The following is a 10,099-nucleotide window of genomic DNA, read 5'->3' on the forward strand; positions in this document are numbered from 1 at the left end:
AATATCCAGATCCAGCCAGTAGAATTTTTCAAGTGATTCTTCACCATTGAGTGATATGGCCAACCAGGTGGAGGTATGCTCTCTACTGAGTGCCATTCTAGTTTGCACATGAATCGGAAAACAAACCTGCCATTGAACAGTACTTTGTCTCTGAACTTGGCTCGATTGCGCATGCACAGAGAGGTGAGATAATTTTTGTAATACTCTGTCTGCCTGTCTTGTCTGGCAGTCAAACAAAATTGAAAATCATTCTAAACAGGAAACATTGTTTTTAAGTACGTCTTAAAGGACCTTATCACTTCCATTAACTTCCAGTTTAGCAGTACTTTGCCATGTTAAATAGAGTGGTGTATAAGAATGCTTCAATAGTGCTAAACTTCTGGATTTAAAAAAAAAAATCTTTAAAATCATTATTGTATTAAAATTGAAGTGTATACTTACAAATGGTTTGCAATGCTATACTCAGCTTTGACACCCTTTGCAAATCCACCAAACATAATCTTGTTGCATCATGCTCCAACCTCTGAATAAACAGTCCCAATATTTTTTCGTATCTCCAGGCCTGTCTTCAGTCAGAGTATCTATCCTTGGGTGGGAACTTTGTTGGTCTCGCTCCCTGGAAATTGCTGGTTGGCCGTGAATGAGGGGCTTTTGGAATCTTCTGCTTCTGCATGGATGTAGAGGGGAGGTTTAGAAAACATCAGCTTGACGGTCAGGGAAATCTCTAAACACCGATTCCTACCCCCGCATAAGAATGGATGAATACCGCTCTGTGTCAAAACGTTGAACCTGAGACTTTCCTTGAGATTTAGGATAGACCGTGATGTCTTTTTCATCCTTCCTTGGCAAAGTATCCTGATTACACCATTAAGCGAATAAAGACCTCAATTGATTTTGTTTGTGCAATGCCCCCACCTATCCCCCTACTCCCTGCAGTGCAAGACGTGTGTGTGTGTGTGTGTGTGTGTGTGTGTGTGTGTGTGTGTGTGTGTGTGTGTGTGTGTGTGTGTGTGTGTGTGTGTGTGTCCAGGCCGTAATTTTTTTTTTGAGCTTTTGCCATCCAATTTTCAACCAACGTTTATTATGAGAATATGGAGAACACGCATGAATAAAATGTACAAATATATATATTTTAACTGTCGTTTTAGTCAAGTTTAGTTTGAGTACAAAGCGGACACGGACAGGCTTTGCATTTTGAGATGCTTTCTCGTTGCACGTTCAGCCTGGTAATTCAGTTGTTCTGAAACTGATTTTTTTTTTTTTCAATCCAGACTGACAGCCCACCGTCCGTAAGACCTGCCGAGTTGTCAGATGATGAGGTTTCAGATCTTTTTCAACGAGTTGCAGAACTTCAGCAAGAAAAGTGGAACCTAGAGGAGAAGGTTTGTATCACAGGCCATTGAATAGTAGGGTTAAAGTGCTGTTCGGTGTCACATAAAAACATTCCATAATGCATTAGTTGTATGAATGATTACATGCTGGAAAGGTACAGCAAAACTGCAGCGCCAAGTGTCAGCACCCTTTTGGTCATTCCTCGGCCATTAATTGTGTTGAAAACAGGTGAAGCACTTGGAAGCAAGCAGCAGCTCCATGGCAGATGATATCTGCAAAAAGCGGGCCATAATTGAGACGTATGTGATGGAGAGCAAGACTGGTGAGCAATTGCAGTCACCCAATCCTAAAGCCCCAACTTCCTTTGTGATGTATTTTAAGAATTTTTTTTTTCCTGGAGCCTCCTTTTTTGTGGACACACTGGAGGTGGTGTAAGAAAGTAACTTGCATCTCACTGTTATACCCAGTGTTTTTAAATTTATTTATTGTTCTATAATTCAAGAAGGGTTTGTTTGCGTGTATGGTTGACTTATATGTACACCCGAATTGTTGGACAGGATTAGTTGAAAACTGGTGGTTGTACTCAGGGTGTATACTGCAAGGTTTGAGGTGGTGGAAAGAAGAAGAATCAGACGAGGAGGTTCACAGTGGGGGTATGAGGGAGGACCCCAATTCTCTATGAAAGTATGGTATAGAGTATGGAGGTTCAGAGTGGGGGTATGAGGGAGGACCCTCATACATGGCTCGCTGTTGCCCCCTATGTGGTAACATACATCTTTGCATATGCAGAACTACTAGAATTTCCATCTTGGTGTGAGGGGGTTGGGAGGGCAGCTTGCCAAGGAAAAGCATGCTCCACAACAGCCAAGCTGTTTACTCTATAAAAGTTACTTGATCCCAAGTAAGCTTGGCTTATTGAGCAAATGAGAACATCAGGAAATTGAATTGAGATGCTTTCATTTCACAGGCAATTTCTGGAAATTGTCTACCTTATTTCTTTGCCAACAATAATTAATTGCTTGTAATTGCACCATGGCTAAAGGTTAACAAAAAGGGACTTGTGGAAGAAGTTTATCAACACTGGGAATAAATTCCAATCAAACCGATCGCAAAATTAACTAGAGACCAGAGAGTTCATGGAACACCCTACCCCATAGTCTTGAGAAAAAGGACATGGGACTTCATTGGAAGAAGAAAAGTATGCCTGCCCTGTGGCAAATTTAATTGGTCGAGACGGCATAATATTTTGTCAGGTACCGTGAAACTGGAAGTGTTTGAAGTGCAAATTTTTCAGAATCACTGGAATCTCCTGCGATGAAGTTAACTCTGAGGGCCTTTCACTCGCTCACCGCAGGCAGGTTGGTGGTCTTTGTCTTCTACCGACTCCTCTCCGGCCTTGCTCCCCCAGCTCTCTATGCTGTCCCCCAAATATTCCTGCAGGTCGCACAACATCTGCCAGCAACCCTCTTATGGTTAAACTGCCGAAATCTAGGCTCTCTGCTCACCTTCACTCTTTCATTCCCCTTCTCTCCCGCCTCTGGAACAAACTCCCCCACTCCCTTCAATCACACTCCTCCCTCCAGGTCTTTAAAACAGCTGTTCACCACCATCTATCTTCCCCCATCCAAAACCTTGATCTCTTCTACCCCCGCTAATTCACCCCAGATACACTTTTTCGAAATTCCAACTTCTTTCCTGGAAGTCCTTGCAGTGTCCATATGTTTTATACCTCTCCCACCTCCCCCCAAGCCCTCTCCCTTCCACAGTTCTCTCGATGTCCCTGCTCTCAAATGTTGTCTTTGTGTCCTTCGCCCTCTCTCCCCATCTTGTCTACCACTCCCCTTATTTTGTGTTTTGTGTCGGTTTGACTTTTTCTGTGATTAATGTTAGCTCTTTCATGAGCCTCGATCTTGTATACAAAAAAAAAGAAAAGAAAAAAAGATGTGTTGCACAGTGGTCTAAAATATATAATTTCATTGAAATTAAAAGTTTAAGACTGTAGAAAACAAAACATTCAATCGGAAGTTTACCACCGATGATGCACCTTCTTTTACACCACCTTATTTTACACAATTAATTGGTTACTCGTGCCTGCTGTTTGTGTCTTTTATGACATCCCTAAAAAAGTTTCCTGTTTGGGATGATTTCTTTATTTTTTCCCGACAGGCAGACCGAAGCAATTGCTGTATCACAAATGTGCACGCGTGCTCATGACGAGACTCCGTACAATTTGCCCAATTTGGAGCCAAAGTACGGTCCTGCTAAACTGCACGATCAGTCGATCATGTTCTGATTCGTGTTCAAAATATATAATTAAATTGCAATTAAGTAGTTCCTCGATCATAGACCGAAAGAGTGACCGGCGATCATAACTCCACTTTACACGACACACACCGGGTAACTATTTATTTTGATTTTTAATGTTAATCTAAGTGTCATGATACAGCTTGTAAAATTAATCACACGCGGGACAAATACTTTATCACTGTACTTCAACACGAATTATATATTGTATGTGGTAGTACATTTTACTTTGAACTCTCTTTAAACTGTCTGGTTGGTGTGTCGCAGGCAGGGCCTTACACCATAGAAGTGCACCGTCCATCCCTTGCTTGGATGTTGCTCTACCTGTCCCATCTGCTAGTGTTCGCTGGTGGACAGAGTCCCATGGTATCATCAGTGAATTGTTACCATACTCTGAACAAGTTACAAATTTCTGCTCCAAATCGTCATCAGTCAAACTTGGGGTAAACTCCAACTTAAATGGGGCCAAAGTATGTCAGAAGTAGTAAAGATTATCGAGATGTGAACCTGGGGTCCTAACATCACGAAACATGGAGTGACATGGCACTTCCAAAGATTCCAATATTAAACCAATGTACCTCCCACCCCCACCCTTTTCCCCAAGACGCTGGAGCCACACACACACATTCAGACAGACCAACCTTTGCTAGCGTGTTCAGAGACCTTGTTAAAACTGGCGACGAAGGAGTGAAGGATATGAACAAGAAACTGCAACACTTGCTGGAAGAACAACTCACCAAGAACATGCATTTGCAGAAGGTACGTTGGGTGCACAACCAAAAGGTTGGGGGTTTGGGGAGGGGGAGGGGTGGAATATATAGAATAAATCAAGGGAATGAGGTGAAACATTGGACATCAAGGAAAAGAAGGAATTTCCGAAGACTGTTTATTTGCAATTTTTATTTCATTTCACAGGATATGGAGCATCTTTCTCAAGAACTGGAGGAACTGAAAGGTTGTAGTGAAACATCTGAGGTTTGCCTCCCCAAGTCGCTCTAACATTTCCAAAAGTTGCTGTGGATTTCAACTTTTGTCATTTCCGTTGCATTCATGCAAAGTAATCAAAAAGGCCGTTAATACACATCTAAGGGCACCTTCAATTCCACGCTTGTACTTATATTATTTCATTGTATAGCAAGTCTTTAGCCATTCCAAACATTTTGTAAGTGGGTCATGTTGCACTTTCCGAAATGTCGAATTTGACATAAAACTGATGTTTAATAATTACACGATTTATTTTTGATTTTTCAGAAGGTAATGAATGAAGTGCAAATACAGGTGATGCTGACCGTTTCCATGTTAGATAACCCTTGCATTTCGATCTCAAATTCAAAATGTTCCGACTTATTTTATTTCCACACACGAAAGCGAGGTAGGCCGGGGTAGTGGTGATGCAAATGCTTGCAATTTTACTGCATCATACTTCTGAGATGGGGCTGTGCATTTTAGATACATTCCTCAAGTTTCAGTGCTCACAAATTAATTAAATAGGAACCATTAGAAACATGCCGAAATCAGCGTGTGAGAATTTCATTATTCGTCTCAAAAGTGCACGAGATTTTCATCGACCGAGACCAAAGAACAGACAGAAATCGCACAAAACACCTGATTTTTTTTTTTTCACCCAGGAGAGTCGACAGTCAACCAAGGTTTCCATATTTTGTGCGAAGGGCTCTAAACATTTCCCAATCACATCCAAACGTGTTGGTGCGCACCGATGGCTTTGCACCATTTGAACAACCTTCAACGTAGTGAACCACCTGTGCATCATGGACCAACATGGGGTTGCATAGATTTATTAACGATCAATTTTGTACGGTACATATTCCATATGACAAGTTTCTAAAGATACTTGGAACATTTCCCCAGAACATCCAGGAATGACAGAGCAAGAGCATCCGTCGGGGAGCAACACCTTTTGAGGACTATTCATCGGACTTGTTTTGCTGTAGAAATCAGTCAGGAAACCTTTCGATTATTTCTTACATTTTCACAAAGGTATGAAAGATACAAGAATATAATATTTGAGAGGTAACGATGATCGGTATCACAATTATGATGATCCGAGCTGAATGGCAAAGATAGTTTGACACCTCCACTTCTGAAAAGTGACATCACCTTAAATCGCTTCGTTCTGCACACCTTTCGTTGGTTTGTGCCGTTTATCCACAACGACTAGACCTATGGTTTGCTACGGTCAATTTATAGAGGCCTTGACACTGGAATTAAACTGCAGGTAGTTTGGTTTCATCATCCGGTCTTTTGGGAAATCAAGGTAACGCTGATGTTCTACCTGCATGCTGTTTAATTATAAATATTGTATAAATACCTTTAATTGTGAATGTGTGATTTTCTTTTGTATAAAATTGAACAGAAAGGCCACATTAAAGGTTTGGTCAAACGAATGGACACGGTGTACGCTTGCTCATCAATACCAGCATCAACACTTCCGGCCCTCTTGGCAGGATTGCCCAATCTCGACCCACCTTGGGCGGGCAATTTAAAGTGGTGACGTTTCCACAAAGTGACACTTTCCTCTCTGACACATTGTACACCTGAATTGTTTTTGGGCATACTGTAATCGTACGATTTAGCCTTGCGAGGCCACACTAAAGTTTTGTGATGTAAAATGCTAAGTGATCAATTTTGAAGTTCCATGTGTGCATTAGCTCCTGTATTTTAAAAGATTGGTGCTCACAATTTGTCGACATTTAATTTATCTTTTTTTTAAACCTTTTACATGAGCCTTAACCATACAAATTGCGAATGCCATTGTGATTATGAACACCAAATCTACTCGCACCTGTGTATGCAAGTCCAGAACGGCATTCGGTAGAGCGCATACCTCCACCGAGGCTCATCAGTTTACATTTTGTATCTGTCCATGTACCATGTACGTGGGCCACAAAAACTGTGTACAATTCAGTTTACTCGATTAAATGTTGCTGAGAGATTGGGGAGGGAACACTCCCACACCTAATATCTCAGCCGTGAATACTAACAAATATTCATTTGAAGAGGGAGGGCAAATAGCAATTCCAAAATTCCCACAAATCCGCTCGGGCACAAGTACTAAACGTTTGGTAAGAGACAACGGCAATTATGATTAGAGATTAAATGGAAAGAACAGTGACATCTTTATGATGGATGCTAAAAGTCATGACCATGATCAAAACAGCTGTTTCTAATGAAGTTGTTACAAGACATCAACAACTTCTCCAATGGCTTGATCTCTGATCAATTTGGTTTCAGACCTGGTCATTCATTCACTCTACTCTGGACATGCTGCTTCTGCTTTCTCAACAATGGATGGAGGTCCTCAATGCCAAACAGGAAATTAGAGCTGTCTTCCTTGACATATCACGTGCCTTCGATACGGTCTGGCACCCCGTTCTGCTCACCAAACTCTCCTCCTTTGGTATCCATGGAAATCTCCACGCATGGCTGGCGGACGTCCTCTCTAGTCATAGTCAACGTGTGGCCCTGAATGGGTTTCTCTCATCTCCTCTTCCTGTTCAGGCTGGAGTTCCCCAAGGCAGTGTTCTGGGCCCTGTGCTTTTTCTGGTCTTCATCAATGATCTCTCTGACTTGAAAATCCTCTCCATCTCTTTGCTGATGACTCTACTCTCTGTCGCTCCATTCTTCATCCCTCAGATTGGCAGTCTGCAGCCTCCTCACTCTCTGCAGACCTGGACAAAATCAGACTGGGCAAACAAGTGGAACATGTCTTTCAATCCTGACAAATATCACACTCTTACGATGTCTCTCCGAAAAGACCGACTGGACAACCCTCCCATCCACTTTCTGAATAATCCTCTCCAAGAAGTTCTGTCACTCAAGCTTTTGGGTCTCACTATCTGCCATGATCTTTCCTGGGAAAACCACATTTCAAATCTGGCCTCCAAAGCCAGTCACCGACTGGGCATCCTCCGTCGTGCGAAGTCCTTCCTTGGCACACCAGAGCTCCTCACCACATACAAGGCTTTCATCCGCAGCTCAATGGAATACTGCCCTCCCCTCTGGGCTGGTGCTCCTGCCTCACACCTAGCTCGTCTTCACGCTGTTGAAACCAAAGCATTCAGAATCATTGGAATCTCCCGCGATGAAGCTAACTCCAAGGGCCTCTCACTCACTCACCGCAGGCAGGATGGTGGTCTTTCCGTCTTCTACCGACTCCTCTCTGGCCTTGCCCCCCCCCCAGCTCTCTCTGGGCTCTGTCCCGCAAATATTCCTACAGGTCGCACAAGATCTGCCTGCAACCCTCTTATGGTTAAACTGCCAAAATCAAGACTGTCTGCTCACCTTCACTCCTTCATTCCTCTTTTCTCCCACCTCTGGAACAAACTCACTCACTCTCTTCAATCCCACTCCACCCTCCAGGTCTTTAAAACAGCTGTTCACCACCATCTCTTATCTTCCCCCATCCAAAACCTTGATCTTTTCTATCCCCACTAATTTCACCCCAAGTCCACTTTTTTGAAATACCAACTTCTGTCCTGGAAGTCCTTGGTGTCCTTGGTGTCCTTGTGTTTTATACTTCTCCCACCCACCCCCCCCCCTCCCCCCTACCCCCCCCCCTCCCCCCTACCCCCCCCCCCTCCCCCCTACCCCCCCTCCCCCCTTTCCATGCCTCCTCCCCCCTTTCCACGCCTCCTCCCCCCAAGCCCTCTCCCTCCCACACATCTCCCTGCTTTAAATGTTGTGTGCTCTCAAGTGTTTGTGTGTTTCCCCTTCTCTTTTCTTCCGCTCCCTCTTTTTATATATTTTGTCTGTCTGGTTGATTTGTTTGTGAAGTAAATGTCAGCACTTTCACGAGCCTCGATTCAGTATACAAAAAAAATAAAAATGGCTGGAGCCCTTTTAAAAACAAACATACAATGTACAAGGGGTAGAGAGCAAAGATGCATCAAAGTTCAGTGGCGGAGGTTATGTATTCACCCGTTTGACTGTGTGAGCAGGATACTTCAGTTAGACGGATTCTGCCGATACTTGGACAAGTTGGGTGTGTGATATAGACAAATCGATTAGATTTTGGTGAAGATCCGGGTCCAAATACTGGAATTTCAGCGATTCTTCATTGAGAGATAGACAGGGCTAAAAACGATATATAGCACAATATCTCAAAAAGTTACTGGATTGGGACAAAACTTGGTGGATGAGTTGGCTAGGTGACAAGAACAAGCCGATTAGATTTGGTTCAGGTCTGGATCCAGATCTGGCCTATCAGTGGGATACAAAATGTAAACTGATCAGCCTTGTTGGAGGTATGCACTCTACCGAATGCCGTTCTAGTTTACCTATTGGTATGCAGTAGCTATATTCAAGGCCATACAAATTTTGTATCATTTCAAAAACTAGTACAGCTTTGTGCTTAGCCAGTATTACGAGACTGTTCAATCCTCGCTATTCTTTCGGTTTCAACAACTACATATGTAGTCTTGTGACTTTGGACTAGTTTTAATCTTCATAAAAATGCCCAAGGGGGTTAGGATACTCCCTGGCGATGCATATCAGTTTCAGTCGAGATGTGCTAAAAATGGTAGGAGTTGGCAAACAACACTTTCGTACTTTTATTGTATAGAATCTACGATTACGGAAGATTAAGCAGACATGGGACAAAAGGGATCAGGTAGTAGGAACAGAGGTGGACTTGTTCTTTTTAGATGTCAAGGCTGACCATCATGTATAAATCTTGGAAAGGTACAATCTGTCTATGGGCTTCAACAATTCACCTTATACCTGGGCATCTCAGTCCATTGCGAGGAGCCATTCAGCTTTGGAAAAAAAAAAAACCAGTTTCTAGAACACCTTACACTATACGGCTTTGAGAAAATAAAAAATAAAAAAAGGACATGGGTGGGGTCTGCGAGCAGCAAATTTGGTTAGTCATGATGTAAAATGCCATAATATTTTTTCCAAGTACTGCTAAAAGCAAAAGGGTTTTGAAAAAGTGCCAAAAAGGTGGTGATTTGTGTTCTTCAGTGTCAAGTGTATATTTCAAATTAAATTAAAAATTCTAAAGGTTGGAGAAAATAAATATATATTCAGAAATTTACTGCCATTGATGCAGCATCTTTTACACCACCTTATTTAACACGTTACATTAGTTCTCCATGCCCGTAGTTTGTGTCCTTTAACGTCAGTAAAAACTAAGTTTTCTGGTTGGAATGATTTTCAATTTTGTTTGACTGCCAAGCATGCAGACTGTAAAACAAAGAAAGAGCAATCGGATTGCAGACTCTCACCAGGATGTTTGTAGTGATTTTTAAGGTTTTTGTGTGAAAACAAATATAGCGGCCAAACGTGACCTATATATATATATTTTTTTTTTTCCTGCACAAATTTATCCATAGATGACTCACTATTTCATCTTGATCAGATGAAGTTTTGTACTTGTCGAATTATGACATCATAATGGAGAGTTCTATGACATCATTAACATATTTTATTCCCCATGAGTTCT

The 10,099-nt window shown here is 42.2% G+C and overlaps 2 protein-coding genes across 2 annotated transcripts in view; one reads left to right on the top strand and one right to left on the bottom strand.

Annotated features, from left to right (window-relative positions):
- The window catches only part of LOC137424598 (GRIP1-associated protein 1), a 70,535-nt gene extending 64,494 nt beyond the window's left edge, over positions 1-6,041 (top strand). Inside the window, exons 19-23 of the mRNA XM_068112202.2 lie at positions 1,272-1,382; positions 1,561-1,654; positions 4,241-4,395; positions 4,552-4,611; positions 5,265-6,041. Coding sequence (XP_067968303.2) covers positions 1,272-1,382; positions 1,561-1,654; positions 4,241-4,395; positions 4,552-4,611; positions 5,265-5,372 — 528 coding nt within the window. The 3' untranslated portion in view covers positions 5,373-6,041. The remainder of the gene's footprint in view (positions 1-1,271; positions 1,383-1,560; positions 1,655-4,240; positions 4,396-4,551; positions 4,612-5,264) is intronic.
- LOC144891699 (uncharacterized) overlaps positions 1-10,099 on the bottom strand; it is a 1,187,956-nt gene that overhangs the window by 239,509 nt on the left and 938,348 nt on the right. The gene's annotated exons all lie outside the window — the stretch shown is intronic.

This window comes from Myxine glutinosa, chromosome 4 (genome assembly GCF_964187855.1).
Source record: "Myxine glutinosa chromosome 4, kmMyxGlut1.1, whole genome shotgun sequence".
In the NCBI taxonomy this organism is placed as follows: Eukaryota; Metazoa; Chordata; class Myxini; order Myxiniformes; family Myxinidae; genus Myxine; species Myxine glutinosa.